Here is a 15,293-nt window from a genome sequence, read left to right as displayed (position 1 = left end):
TTGTGTAGGCTAGTGGTGTTTCTAGTAAATAATGCCTGTAGTTAGATTTGGATATAATTCAACCTCTGTCCTAGTTTTGAATGGATGAATTATTTCCTTTCCTTTTGCTGCACTAGTGTCTTGAATGTATTTAAAGGTTTTCATCTTGAGTTTTCACCACCTCTATGCAGAATTTCCCAAAGTGCCTGTTCTGCACTGTATTGTTCAACATTCTAATCCTGAAGTAAAAATTGTACTGGTTTAAATCCATGATTTGCTTCCTTCCAATGCTTAATATTCCCTGCGAACTCTTTGACATACCACTTAATAAATGGGATGAGCTTAAATCCTTGAGCTGTGAAAGCCATGTCTTTATCAAACCCCTGATCTTTGACAATATGAATTGAGATGATCGCTTAGTGGTATTATCACTAGATTATTAGTTCAGGGGACCTTGGGTTTGAATTCTGTCATGGCAACTGAAAATTTGGATTGCATTTCTTAAACTATAGAACTAAGATTAATGAACCATATGGGCTTTTTGATAATTGACACTGGTTTCATGGTGGTCATAATGTCCTTCCAAGAAGCATATTTGCCATTCTTTGCTCAGATGAGCAATAAATGCTAGCTTAGCCAGTGCCATTCACATCCTGTGAATACACTTAACCCACATGTATTGTCAATTCTATGTCCTCTGAGGCTACAAGTTGGATAGTTTCAGTAGTAGAGGGTCTGCAGTGCTATTTGAGCCATTCCACATTCAGTAATAACCTGTGGTGTAACCATTAATCCAGAGCAAAAGTTAGTTTTTAAAAAAAAAACAAAGCTGATAAAGTTGAAAGGGTTCAGAAAAGATTTACAAGGATGTTGGAGGATTTGAGCTAAAAGGAGAAGCTGAATAGGCTGGGGCTGTTTTCCCTGGTGCATGTGAAGCTGAGGGATGACATTGGAGGTTTATAAAATGAGGGGCAAGGATAGGATAAATAAGGTCTTCCCCCTGGGGTGGGGGGTGGTGGAGTCCAGAACTAGAGGACATAGGTTTAGGGTGAAGGGGGGGAAAGATATGAAAGGCACTTGAGGGGCAGCATTTTCATGCTGTGGATGGTATTTGTATGGAATAAGCTGCCAGAGGAAGTAGAGGCTGGTACAATTATAACACTTAAGGCATTTGGATGGGTATATGAATAGGAAGGGATATGGCTAGGTGCTGCCAAATCACTGATTTAGGCTAGAATATCTGGTAGGCATGGAGGAATTGGACTGAAGTTTGTTACTGTGCTGTACATCGGAGTCAATGATATTAGGTTTGGCAGCATCTGTGGACACAGTACCAGTTAGTGTTTTGAGTCCAGTGACCTTTCTTTCTTTCAAATTTGTTCTCCATGGATTTGGTGTATAATGGGCTGTTTCATGAACCTGCAACTGCTCCTCCATATATACACAGGCCCTCCGATGTTAGTAAGGAGGACTTTACAAAGTTACCTGTTGGGTTTGCCATATCATTTCTGGTGCCAGGTCACTCTTTGGTTTTGGCTTGTTCACTTTTTTAAGGCTTTATGCTATGTGGTTTTGATGCAATGAAATGGTTTGTTAGGCCATTGAGTGTAACTGAGTTTGCCATGCGACTGGGGCTACATGTAGGCCCAACTAGTTAAGGACAGCAACTATCATTACCCGAAGAACTTTTTTTAGTTTAAAGGCTTCTCTTCTCCCCTCTCCTCCTGCCCCCCCCCACCCAAGTCTGTCCTCCCTCTGGCAATGCAATCCATCTCTCACTAAAGCATTAGCTGGGGCGACTGAATTCTTAGCTCAGTGACATTAGAATGCCATCCCCTCTTCCCTGCTGCACCCCCCAGTATCTGATTTGCTTTCAACTCAGTCATTGGGAACAATGACTCAAAGCTATTGTGTAATTCAAAAAGGCACAATCTTGATCATGTGCCTCTTTTAAAATTTTTGGTTTTTGCAATAAAGGATTCTTAGTATTCTGTCTGTATCTAGCGAGGGTAAATGGGTTGCAAGTCCAACTTCACTGATTTTATCTCATTGCGCTAATAGCTGCAAGTAACATATAAGATTGAGCAAGTGCTCACAACTGTGGAGATTAGCATGCAAAAGACTGAATACAATTGTGTACTCTACCTGTTGTGAGCAGCCATTGACCTATTGTTGCAATGCACTGCTCAGTTTTTGGCAGGATTTTCTGACCGCATCCTGTGTTGGAAGATATCTCCTGTAACCGCTTGAGTCACAGCAGTGTGAGCCAACTCTAACATGAGCAAGCCTTCTGTCAATAACATTGAGCACGTTTGTGACTTTTGCATAATTCTGTCTGCGGATTAGTTTTGTGCTATTTCTGGATCAAACTTGCAAGATGAGCAAATGACGAGGTGGCTGCTACTTGGAAGATTGGAATTGATTTTTTGGTTTTTTTTAGCAATGTGTATGTTGACTAGTGAAGTCCTGTCCTAATGTGCCCTAACTTTATTGATGTGCACCATAAACGGCCAATTGGTTGAGTGAATTACTGCTGGAGGGCCTCTGTGGAATAGTTCTGTTCAGAGGGTGTTATTTGTCTAATACTGCAGATATTCTCTATTTTAAGAAAGTTCTCTGCCTCATCAACTGATATGATTGGAAATCTCCTGTCCATTCCAACCTTGCTTTCTGTTTTGGGAATCACCTGTTGCAATGGTACTTTCAAACTTTCAATCATACATTTAGCTAGATAGACCTGCAACTACCTGATTAATCCAATTAACTTAACTTTTTTTTTGTGCTATTATTATTGCATAGTTATTGCTGTTTTCTGAATCTATTGAATTTGTAAACACAGTTGAGATTAGCTTGTTTCATGATGAGCATTCTAAAGTAGATGGCATCATATATGATGCCCTCTAGGTCCATCAGCATTAACATCTTTGGTTTGATGTGAGACTCTTGTGGAACCAGCCTTAATTTCCTACCTTATGTATGTTTCTGAAACAACATTTCACCAACCTCTTGAATCATCTGTGTAGTTATTTAAATGATTGTCTTGCATAGCTTTAAATGTACTTTATGCCCTTGCCTATTTATATGGTGGGATTCAAATAGTTCCCTGTGCTGTACGTTTGGCTTTGTGATAGTCTTAGCCACTTGTTCACCCTCCCTAAGCTTGATGCAGAACTTAAGAATGGATCGGTTGTGTGGCAATAGCTATCCTGATCAGATCATACCCCACAAATTTTCAGATGGCTGAAAGGAACCACTTCATAGTATTGCCCATCCTAACTGCCCTTGAGCTGAATGGCTTGCTCAGTCATTTTGAAAGTGCTTGGTCTATCTCCAGTTAGCCTGAAAAGGCCAAGTATCTACACTTTGAATCACCTTGAGTAAGCCATTTCATGCCACTCGGTGGATTTCCCTTCAATCAAAAACACGTTATTGCTCAACTGCAGGACAGGCACATAATGTATGCACGTCTGTGCTGGTGTGATGCCAGGTACTTGGGCAATACATCCTATCAACTGTCTGTTCCATTTGACATGGATTCACAGTACAGACTGTATACATGTTTAAAGGTTAAAACAATGTATACTACAAGCAGAGGTTCTGCAACTGGGCAGCACTTGGTGTACACCTCATGTGCAAATACTAACACCAACCAACTTATCAGTTGGCTCAATTTTCACCACCTAGAATTGTTCATAGAAGCTACCCTTTGCAGCTACAAAGAATGTTCTAGCCATTTTATGAAACGTGGGGCACTGGGGATCATGTGGTTTGCTGTTGCTCTCTTGATGGCAGCACCTCTGCTAATTACCCATTTTTCTTTCTTTGGTAGTATAAATGGATCACTGACATTTGGTTGTTGCATTTGTCCTGATAGGTAGCAACATACTCTTTTTTTTTTGAGAAATGCTGTCAAAACTTGTATGTTCACCCTTAACAGGAAGGGGACCAGAAGTGAGGCGAGGCATGTGTGCTGGATTGGCATTACTGTAGGCAATCAACACCAGTTTCGTGCACTGAATGCCTGTGTATACCAGACACTTTCTATGTTGAAGTAGAGCACATGTTCTCATTAACAATTTTATCTTCCAGGTTTCTAGCTAACCACCTTTCAGAGAGCTGTCAGCCCCTTGATTCGTGTCCTGAGCTTAGTTTTTGCAGTATAAATCTGTGGATACCACCTTTTGCATCTAAAGGTTAGTGTTAACAAGCTTGAATTTCTTTGCTTTACATCTGTTTAATTGATTTTAGGCAAATAAAGCTTTGATAACCACTGCAAAAATGTCTTTATGGATCTCCTTATACACTAAATTTCACTTAGTTTTGAGGGAAATAATGATTTAGAACCCTTGGGTTACTTTGTATCGTTCCACTAAGACTTTAACACAATAGGCTGAATGGGTTTTGTTTTTGATTTTTCACTATATTCTGACCTCTGGTCATTATTCTGGTCTCTGAGAATAGTTCTGTTCTGGTAATAAACCTTCTTGGGAGTGACTTTTAACTTGTATGAGGGGGAATGTCTGTCACAGCCCAGTGAGATTAAAACATTTGCATGGAAACCTGAATATAGGTGAGGTAGGATCACCCAGTTATTGCCCTCTTGTGGATCTATTTCTATGTCCTTGTTCTAATGTTGATTTCTGGTGCTCACATACACCATATCCAGCTTTCAGATGGGTGATTTGTGATTTTAAATGGTAACTGACTTAATGGACTGTTGCCAGCATCTTAAGTGTTTCTTCAGCTTTGTTTTAGCAAATGCAGTGTTCAGCATGAAATTGAGTTAGTCCGTTTGTGGTTGTCGAGCCAACTGCAGATATTCTCAATATTTAGTTTTTCTTCCCATTTTATTGGTCACCGATAAGGTAATCCTTTTTGTCACTTCCAACTTCATGTTGCTTTGCTCATTCTTGGGATCATTATCTCAATGGTAGTTACACACTTCTAAGTGTCTTGCACTGATCCCCCAACTAGGTAGACCTGTAACTGTACAGCAACACTACTTCTCTTTTTATAAAATAACTTGACAATCCCTCGGTTCTCGTCTCCCCCTCTCGACAGCTTATTCACCTGTTTTGTGCAGATGGACGTGCACCTGGGCCTACTTTCCCAGATCAAAGTGTTACTGTGCTGTAAGACCCCCTTTTTTTTTTCTAAACCGTCTTGATGTGGAAACAATGAGGCAACTCATGCAGAGCCCTCAGACAACTTTAATGCTAAATTTAATGTTCTACTTTCTTCCTTCCCTTGCTTTGTGCAGCTGAGCTGCAATACATGCCCTTGCACTATTTGTATGACGTGACCCTGCCAAGCTCATGTTTGTGGATTAGTGGTGCTGGAAGAGCACAGCAGTTCAGACAGCATCCGAGGAGCAGTAAAATTGACGTTTTGGGCAAAAGCCCTTCATCAGGAATACAGGCAGAGTGCCTGAAGCGTGGAGAGAGCAGTGAGAGGAGGCTGGGGGTGGGGAGAAAGTAGCAGGAAATGAAGGTGATAGGTAGGGGTGGGGGGGAGGGTGGAGTGGATAGGTGGAAAAGATAGGCAGGTAGGACAAGTCATGGGGACAGTGCTGAGCTGGAAGTTTAGAACTAGGGTGAGGTGGGGGAAGGGGAAATGAGGAAACTGTTGAAGTCCACATTGATGCCCTGGGGTTGAAGTGTTCCGAGGCGGAAGATGAGGCGTTCTTCCTCCAGGTGTCTGGTGAGGGAGCGGCGGTGAAGGAAGTCCAGGACCTCCATCTCCTCGGCAGAGTGGGAGGGGGGAGTTGAAATGTTGGGCCACAGGGCGGTGTGATTGATTGGTGCGGGTGTCGTGGAGATGTTCCCTAAAGTGCTCCGCTAGGAGGCGTCAGGAGACTGAATCCGTTGCTCCCGATGCAATAAATGATATTGGTGGATGTGCAGGTGAAACTTTGGATGTGGAAGGCTTCTTTAGGGCCTTGGATGGAGGTGTAGGTGCAGGTTTTGCACTTCCTGTGGTGGCAGGGGAAGGTGTCAGGATGGGAGGGTGGGTTGTAGGGGGGGGCGTGGACCTGACCAGGGAACCTTAAATTTACTTGGACCATCTGACACCTCTTTTCCCCTTCCTGGACCCCTCAATCTCCATTAATGACGACCGACTTGACACTGACCTGTTTTAAAAACCGACCGACTCCCACAGATACCTGGATTACACCTCTTCCCACCCTACGTTTGGCAAAAGTGCCATCCCGTATTCCCAATTCCTCTGTCGTATCTGCTCCAGGAGGACCACTTCCACCATAGAACTCACCAGATGGCCTCCTCCTTTTAGAGACCGCAATTTCCCTTCCCACGTGGTTACAGATGCCCTCCAACGCATCTCGTCCACATCCCGCACCTCTGCCCTCAGACCCCACCTCTCCAACCATAATAAGGACAATGTCCCTGGTGCTCACCTTCCACCCTACCAACCTTCGCATAAAGCAAATCATCCGCTGACATTTCCGCCACCTCCAAACAGACCCCACCACCAGGGATATATTTCCCTTCCCACCCCTTTCAGCCTTCAGCAAAAACCGTTCCCTCTGTGGCTACCTGGTCAGGTCCGCCCCCCTTCCAACCCACCCTCCAATCCTGGCACTTTTCCCTGCCACTGCAGGAACTGTAAAATCTGCACCCACACCACCTCCCTCACCTCTATCCAAGGCCCTAAAGGAGCCTTCCACATCCATCAAAGTTTTACTTGCACATCCACTCATATCATTTATTGTATCTGTTGCTCCCGATGCGGTAGTCTCTACATTGGGGAGACTGGGGCGCCTCCTAGCAGAGCACTTTAGGGAACATCCCCCGGGACACCCGCACCAATCAACCACACCACCCTGTGGCCCAACATTTGTGGGCGGCACGGTGGCACAGTGGTTAGCACTGTTGCCTCACAGCGCCAGAGATCTGGGTTCAATTCCCGCCTCAGGTGACTAACTGTGTGGAGTTTGTACGTTCTCCCCGTGTCTGCGTGGGTTTCCTCCAGGTGCTCCGGTTTCCTCCCACAGTCCAAAGATGTGCAGGTCAGGTGAATTGGCCAAGCTAAATTGCCCGTAGTGTTAGGTAAGGGGTAAATGTAGGGGTATGGGTGGGTTGCGCTTCGGGGCAGTGTGGACTTGTTGGGCCGAAGGGCCTGTTTCCACACTGTAAGTAATCTAATCTAATCTAATTTCAACTGCCCCTCCCACTCTGCCGCGGACATGGAGGTCCTGGGCCTCCTCCACCACCGCTCCCTCACCACCAGACGCCTGGAGGAAGAACTCCTCATCTTCTTCCGCCTCAGAACACTTCAACCCCAGGGCATCAATGTAGACTTCAACAGTTTCCTCATTTTCCCCTTCCCCCACCTCCCCCTAGTTCTAAACTTCCAGCTCAGTAACTGTCCCCATGACTTGTCCGGACTTGTCCTACCTGCCTATCTCCTTGTTTTTTCCACCTATCCACTCCACCCTCTCCTCCCTAACCTATCACCTTCATCCCTTCCCCCACTCACCTATTGTACTCTGCTACTTTCTCCTCACCCCCACCCTCCTCTAGCTTATCTCTCCACGTTTCAGGCCTTTATTCCTGATGAAGGGCTTTTGCCTGAAACGTCGATTTCGAAGCTCCTTGGATGCTGCCTGAACTGCTGTGCTCTTCCAGCACCACTAATCCAGAATCTGGTTTCCAGCATCTGCAGTCATTGTTTTGCCTCCATGACTTGTCCTACCTATCTTTTTCCACCTATCCCCTCCCCCACTCACCCATTGTACTCAATGCTACTTTCTCCCCACCCCCAGCCTCCTCTAGCTTATCTCTCCATACTTCAGGCTCTGCCTTTTTATTCCTGATGAAGGGCTTTTGCCCGAAACATCGATTTTACTGCTCCTCGGATGCTGCCTGAACTGCTGGTGCTCTTCCAGCACCACTAATCCGAATTTTTGGTTTCTAGCATCTGTAGTCATTGTTTTTACCAAGCTCCTGTTTGTGACCATCTGGATCTGCTTCTTTATTTCACTGAACAACTGACTCTTGTGCTATTTACCACTCTCAAATGTTAAACTCTCCTTGAATACTCTACTCCTTCCCTATCAAGCTTTCTGTCCTTGGCTCAATTTCACTTGCCCCTCCCCCAACACTTTTTTTTTGGGCTACAGTCCATGTTGATTTTCCACAACTTTCCACAAATTTCCACAACTTCGAGTTTGTACCTCTCCATTGCAGCACTAAAATGTCCAGTCAGTTGCCTGGTTCTAAGTAAAGTGCCTTCCTTTTCCACATTGTTCCACCCTGTTGATCCTTTTTGATCCAAACGACCACAGTCTCCTTGTTCCAGCTCCGATTTATTGTCCAGCTGAAGGACACTGCCCTTCCAAAAATTAAAACAAGTCAGGTGCCAACTATTTTGACAGTAATGAAGTTGGTCTTTCAAATCTATAATCCTTTTTTGTCAGCATTTCAGGTGTCTGTCTACAGTTTTGTTACTGTTTGGTTCCACTCTTAATCCAGTGCTTCCCAGCAAATCTCCTCATCGTTCCCTTCCTTCCCTAGGGTTTGCCAGGAATTTACCTGTGACTCCTGCCTGTTTCTGACCACCTTGCTGCCCATCTGATGCTAAGAAAAATGAGATCTTGAACAATGCTTTGTTGTACTAACTTAACATCTCACTGTCTCTGCCTGTCTGGTGATCTTTCAAGAGCTATGTTGTCTTTCCTTGAATATTGAGTAGTGTGAAACTGTTTGAGGGGAGACTCCTAGTCTGTTTCTTAACATGTTTTAAGGCTGGGCTATAATGTTCTCAGACTCAGTTAAGCTTTCAACTCCATATTCTGTTTCTTGTACCTTTCAACTATATTATCCATCTCCATCCTGCCTCTGCCTGTCTTTTTTGTGTATCTCAGCTGTTGCAAAGTGCTCTTGGTGACCTTTCCATTGTCTACTAAATGCTGTCTAACTTGTGTCTAATTTAACCCATCACTAATTATCCTACACACTTCCCTTCTATTCTGACTTTATTGTATCCTAAGATTTGAATATCTCCATGATCTTGTTTCTGTCCACTCAAGATTCAAATCATTCCCTCAAGTTCACATTTTTAATGTCTGTCTGTTTTCTGATTTGTACTTGAAGTGCTAAATTGTGCTTTTAAATTATATTGAAGGTACTATATAAATACAATTTATGACCCTTAGGTTTTGGAAGTGCCATTTTGAAACAAACATGTTGGCAGAGATGGGGGCACGAGCTGCCCAAGTATATGCAAATCTTTTGAAAGGAGGTAAGATGTTTTTTTGTTCAAAGAATGTTCAACTTGTGACTCCAAGTTGAATTTTGTTTTAAGGTTTTATTTAATAGCCACTTGACATTTCAATGATTTGTTTAGTTATATTCATGTATTTGACACTTATATTTGCAGTAAAGAATTCTTGCTGAGTTGTGCCTGAAAGCAATTTCTCAATCCATTAGCGGTTTCTGAAATACATAACTTAATGGACATTTTTAATAAACTAAACGTGCCTAATCTTGTATAAAGTGAAGTCAGCAAACTGAGTAGTGACCACCAACTCCAATGCATTCCAGGGATGTTTTTAATAAGCTAGAAAAATAATTCTGGGCAGTTTGCCAGTCTGTTAGTAACTAAATGCACCCTGTTAAGTTGAAGCCGATTTTAAGCAAAGATCTCCAAAGATGCAGGGTGACCTATGATTTTGGATGAAGTAATCCACCCTAGGGTGAAGAGGCACTTCACAATTTGGCAACTTCATGGCCTTGCATATCCCCTTCTCAGCCATTACTATTAAGCCAGGGGATCAACCCAGAGTCAATGGAGGAGGGCACACCAGGAGCAGCATCAGGCATAGCTAAAAATGAAGGGTCAACCTGGTGAAGCTACCAAAAAAGGTGACTTGTGTGCCAACAGCATAAGCAGTAAGTGATGGGCAGAACAAAGTAATCCCACAAAAACATGCCATAGCTCTGCAGTCCTACTGCATCCAGTCACAAATGGTAGTGAACAATTATAAACAACTCTGCAGGAGGAGGCTCTACAAATCTCCTCCACTTTCAAAGATGGAAGAGCCTAACGTATCTGTGTAAAAGATAAAGCTATTGCATTTGCAGCAGTGTTTAGCTAGAAGTGCTGAGTGGATGGTGCATCTTGGTCACCTCCAGAGGTTCCCACCATCAGATACCAGTTTTTCAGCCAATTTGATTAGATATTGCAATCACTGAGTCAATGTCTCAAACTGTTTGCTAAGGTTATAGGCCCTGCTAGCCTCCTGGCAAAAGTACTGAAGACTTGTGTTCCAGAACTTACTGTTCCCCTAGCCAAGTTGTTCCAGTATAGTTACAACACTGGATTCTATTTGACAATGTGGAAAGTTGCCTAGTTTGTCAAAGCAGGGCAAGTCCAACCTGGCCCATTAGTCTTGTCAGTGATGGAAGGTGCCATAAAGATGCTGCTTGCTTTAGTACTGGCTGAGCAACAACCTCTGCAACGTCCAGTTAGGGATCTGCTAGGGCCAGCCACTCCTGACCTCATTTCAGCCTTGGTTCAAACATGTTCAAAAGAACTGAATTCACAGCCCTTCACATCAAGGCTGCATTTGTGTGGCCTTCGACCTTTGCAAAACTGGAAGTTGTGCATATCGGGGCAAACTCACTGGTTGGAGTCAAACCTGGCACATGTGAAATGGCTGTGAATGTTGGAGGTCAGTTGTCTCTGCTCCAGGATGTTAGTGTTCCTCAGGGTTGTGACCTAGGCCAAACCATCAGCTGCTCATGAATGACCACCTCTCCATCGTAAGTTTAGAAGTGAGAATGTGCATTCAAACAATGTTCAGTATCATGGCAACTCGGGCTTGGACTGTGTGGCCATTGCATTCACGCTGCAAATGCCAGGCCATCTAATGTCCCTTGACATTCAATGGTGTTACTAACACTGAATCTCCCACTATTAATATCCTGGTGGTTACCATTGATTTAGAAACTGAGCTGAACTTGCTATATAAATGTAGTGTTTGCAAGAGCAAGTCAGCAGTTGGGAATACTCTGGCAAGTAACTTACCTCCTGACTCCCCAAAGCCTGTCCACCATCTAAGGTGCAGGGCTAGGGGTGAGATTAAATACTCCCCTCTCTCCCGGATGGGTTTAGTATCAATAACATTTTAAGAAGCTTGATAATATCTCCGAACAAGGCAGCATGTTTGGCAGCACATTGACAAGTATCCATTCTCAACTATCCATGTTCCATCTCTGCCACTGTCTAAAGATGGGCTGCAGAAACTAGCGGATTTGATCTTTGAACCTCTTAACCACTTCCATCCAGAAGGACAAGGGCAGTAGATACATAAGTATCTGCAAGTTAGCCTCAAGCCACTCCCCATCTGACTTGGAAATATTAGGATTTTGACCCAGTAACAGTAAAATTCCATCCCGACAGCATTGTGGATTAGTGTAGCATGGACTGTAGTTCAGGAAGTCAGCTTGCTATCTTGTAAGGGACAATTATGGACAGACAAAAATGGTGGCCACCCAGTGCAGATGTCCCACTTTTTTAGCAAGGTAAGATTTTTTTTTTCTGGAATGCAAGAGTAAGTAAACTTGTCCCTCCTTTCCTTCCCAGCCTGTAGCTACAATCTGTACTCAAATGGCAAATGTGGTGTCTGTGCAAAATTTCCCAGAATGGTTTGTCTTTTCTTGAAGATAATAAGTAGACATTTGGAAAGAAACCCTCGGACAGTTTCTCTTATTATCATGCGTATCTTTTTAAGAGTACAAACTGGGATGTTTTGGGTTTGCTGGTGTTTATAATTGTTTCTTTCTAGATCCAAGGATTGAAGAATACCCGCTAATGGTCTCTCCTGTCCCTATGACTGCAATCCTCTTGTTCTACGTGTATTTTGTACTGTCGCTGGGACCCAGACTCATGGCTGGCAAGAAACCTTTTGACCTTAAAAAGATTATGGTTGTCTATAATTTTGCACTGGTGTTTTTCTCGATATACATAGTATATGAGGTATGCCTGTTCTTTGCTTTGTTTGGAGAGTATTGCTTTTGCTTGTTTGAATTATTGAAGATTGTGTAGAACTCATGAATGTATTCCTTTTTTGAAGTTTTCAGGAATGTTGTGTGAAATTTACAAGACTTTACTGAAACAGTAATGCTAAGACATTATTTTCTTGTAGCTGAACATTGAACAGGGCAGCAATGTGAAGCTTAATTCAAATAATTCTTTAATTTCAACTAATGAACTTGAGTCTCCCCTCATGGGAACTAGTTCTGATCTCAATTCCTAGCCAACCATTAGATTTAAATTTCTCGCTGTCTTGTAAATAATCTAAATATTTAAGTTCTTTGATATTGGCAGGTAATTCTCTTTTTTTTTGTAATAATTGAAGGAAGAGTTCTTTCTGTTCATGACAAGTAACGGGTTTTAATCACCAATTAAAAATCCAATCTCTTCTGAAGTATGGTATTAAGAAATGTCTGGTTACATTTTTGTTTGTCTACTGATCCAGTTCTCAACAGACTCTGGCAGTTGGCTGGAAGTTCTTTAGACAGGCAGTTTTGTTCCACTGTCCCGTTCTCGACAACCTACAACAGGAGTAGGTTGTATGGTTCCTTGAATCTGTTCCATCATTCAATTTGATATTGAATTTAAGTTAACTTCATTTCCATGCACTTGATCCTTGGTTATGGCTCTCAACTGTGATCTTGTATATTTTATGATCCAGCTCCACAGTGCTGAAGTAGAGAATGCCAAGCATGCACTTTTTTGAGAAGGAATTTCTTCTTTCCATCTCTAAATGGGCAAGTGCCTTATTCTAAAACCATGTTGCCTAGTTGCAGGTTTTCCTTAAGGTGCCATCCTCTCGACATTGATGCCCCTCTGTTTGGATCTTCCTTTCCATAAGCTGACCTCTGTCTAAACTTCAATGGCTAAATGCTCAACCTTTGCCATAACAAGACTTTTGATTTCTTAGGAATAAATCCTTAAACCATGTCTGAACTGTCTGCAATGCAAGTCAAATTCAAAGCTTACATGGTAGTCTGCATGCTGCTGTTACAGCAAGATGTGTGTAATCCATCCCTCTTGCCATGAAGATCAATATTCCATTTTCCATTCTATTAGCTTGCTGTATGTGTCATGACTTTGGGATTCATGTACAAGGGTGCCTATATTTTTTGTACCAAACATTCTGTAGTTGCATTCCATTTAAACTTGATCTTCTGTTCTTGCTGTATAAGTGGATAAACTTGTTTAAATTAGATTTTATCTGCCACATTTTTACTTGAACTAGCTCTGTCCCTCATGCAGACTAGTTACAATGCTTGTTAGCCTTTCCTTCAGAATTGCCATTCATTCCAATAGTAAACAGGAAGGATGTGCTGGACATGGGCACATTCAGAGGATGTTTGAGAGTGGTCCCAGGAATGAAAACCTCTTAATGTTTGAGGACTCTGGGTTTATATTCAATGGTGTTTAGAAGGATGAGGGGGCAATTTAATTGAAACATGCAGAATACTGAATGGTCTGGAGAGTAGTTGTTGGGAAGATGTTTCCACTGGTAGGAGAGACTAGGACCTGATGGCACAGCCTTAAAGGGAGGACCTTTTGTAGAACTGAGATGAGGAGAAACTACTTTAGCCGGAGTGGTGAACCTATGGAGTTCATCGTCACAGGCTATAGAGGTCAGGTCATTTGAGTATATTTAAGATAGGTTCTTGAGCATCACTGGTTATCGGCCATGATTGAATGGCAGAGCAGACTCTATGGGAAGAATGGCCAAATTTCTGCTGCTGTCTTTTCTAATTAGTTGAGGTCCCAGCCCTGATCCTGGTGCCACTGTGGGTTGAAATCATTGAAAATGATCATTTTTATCCCAATTGTTTTCTGGTGGTCGCTTTTGAATTCAGGCTAATAGATTACTCCCAACACAATGAGATTATATTTTTAAAGTACTTTTGAGAACCCAACTGCGCTACGTCTTCCCCGTATATCCCCCTGCCCCCGGTTCATTGGATTGTCAGTGATCTCTCAAGTTACTTGATGCTTTCATTGTGGAGATGGGACAATGATTTGAATTGGTTTTCTACATTTCCTACTGCCTTTCAATAACTGATTCTACCACTGTAAAAGCTGTGTATTGTACTGTTGGAATACGAATTGATTTTTATTTTTAACATTTCTACAGTTTTTGATGGCTGGCTGGGCTACAGGATATACATTCCGGTGTGATCCAGTGGATTATTCAAATAGCCCCACAGCTCTTCGAGTAAGTGCTGATTCTTGTTTCTATTGGTTCTAATGTACAGTCTCTTGATGCTGATTATTTTTTTTTAATCAAGTCACTGAATGAATGTATTTCTCCTGATCCACACCTTTTTTCTCTTCTCTTCTCCCTCTCCCACCCCCCACCACCCCCAAAAACTTTGGTCTGAGGCCACCATTGCTGTTTTCTGCATTCTGTTGACACCCTGGTTTTATACACCTTGCCTGAAAATTCTTATGGATGAAATCTTGCTGCTTATTGTTAATCTCCTCCAGCCCCTATGATACTTGTACTCCATAAACTCTGGGCTCTTGCATATTTCCAAATTTAATCACTCTTGCTGTGCCTTCAGTTGCTTAAGCCCCTGTCTCTGATCTTTCACACCTATTCAGCCTCTCTTTCTACCTCTCATTCCTTCCTTCCCTGCTTTTTAAGAAGCTTCTAAACCTACTTCTGATCAAGTTTTCTCTTCTGACTTGTTAACTTCTCATGTAGATTTATCATACAGGAGGTTTGAGAGAATGATCTTGGATGAAGGGTTTGTCATGAGTGGTTGAAATTCTGGGTCTGTCCTTGGTGGAGTTTAGGAGAAGGGGAATCTAGTTAATTAACACTTGTACTGAGGCCTGTATAGAGTAGATGTAGAGATCTCTCCTCTAGGAGAGACTAGGATCTGAGGGCACAGCCTTCTGAACTGAGATTGAGGAATTTCTTCAGAGGGCAGTTAACCTGTGGAACTCATTGCTGCAGAAGGCTGTGGAGGCCAAATTGAGTGTCTTAAAGACAGAGGTTCTTGATTTGTTAAGGGGATCTAGTCTTGTGTCAAAGGGTTGAGAAATAACCATGATCGAATCCAGACTCAATGGGCCGAATGGGTTTTATTCTGTTCCTAATCTTTGGTCTAATGGCAGAGGATGATGAGAGGAAAGAAATGCATATTTTGAAAAGTGATAATTGGAAATTAAGTACTTGGGAACCATTTTGAGGTAAAACAGATGAGTTGATAAGGTGTCTCATTCTAGAATCCTCCCCTTTTGCTGATGAGCCTATTGAGGGC

At 42.7% G+C, this 15,293-nt stretch overlaps 1 protein-coding gene across 6 annotated transcripts in view; it reads left to right on the top strand.

Annotated features, from left to right (window-relative positions):
- Positions 1 to 15,293, top strand: part of elovl1b (ELOVL fatty acid elongase 1b) — a 76,233-nt gene that overhangs the window by 51,036 nt on the left and 9,904 nt on the right. For all 6 annotated transcript variants that reach the window (XM_072574553.1, XM_072574550.1, XM_072574555.1 and 3 more), the window contains 4 exons: positions 4,069 to 4,172; positions 9,155 to 9,240; positions 11,789 to 11,979; positions 14,159 to 14,239. In XM_072574553.1, the coding sequence (XP_072430654.1) occupies positions 9,183 to 9,240; positions 11,789 to 11,979; positions 14,159 to 14,239 (330 nt within the window). In that variant the 5' untranslated portion in view covers positions 4,069 to 4,172; positions 9,155 to 9,182. The remainder of the gene's footprint in view (positions 1 to 4,068; positions 4,173 to 9,154; positions 9,241 to 11,788; positions 11,980 to 14,158; positions 14,240 to 15,293) is intronic.

The sequence above is a fragment of the Chiloscyllium punctatum genome, chromosome 7 (assembly GCF_047496795.1).
Source record: "Chiloscyllium punctatum isolate Juve2018m chromosome 7, sChiPun1.3, whole genome shotgun sequence".
Classification (NCBI taxonomy): domain Eukaryota; kingdom Metazoa; phylum Chordata; class Chondrichthyes; order Orectolobiformes; family Hemiscylliidae; genus Chiloscyllium; species Chiloscyllium punctatum.
Note: the sequence above shows the minus strand (reverse complement) of the source record. Positions and strands in the feature narration are given on the sequence as shown.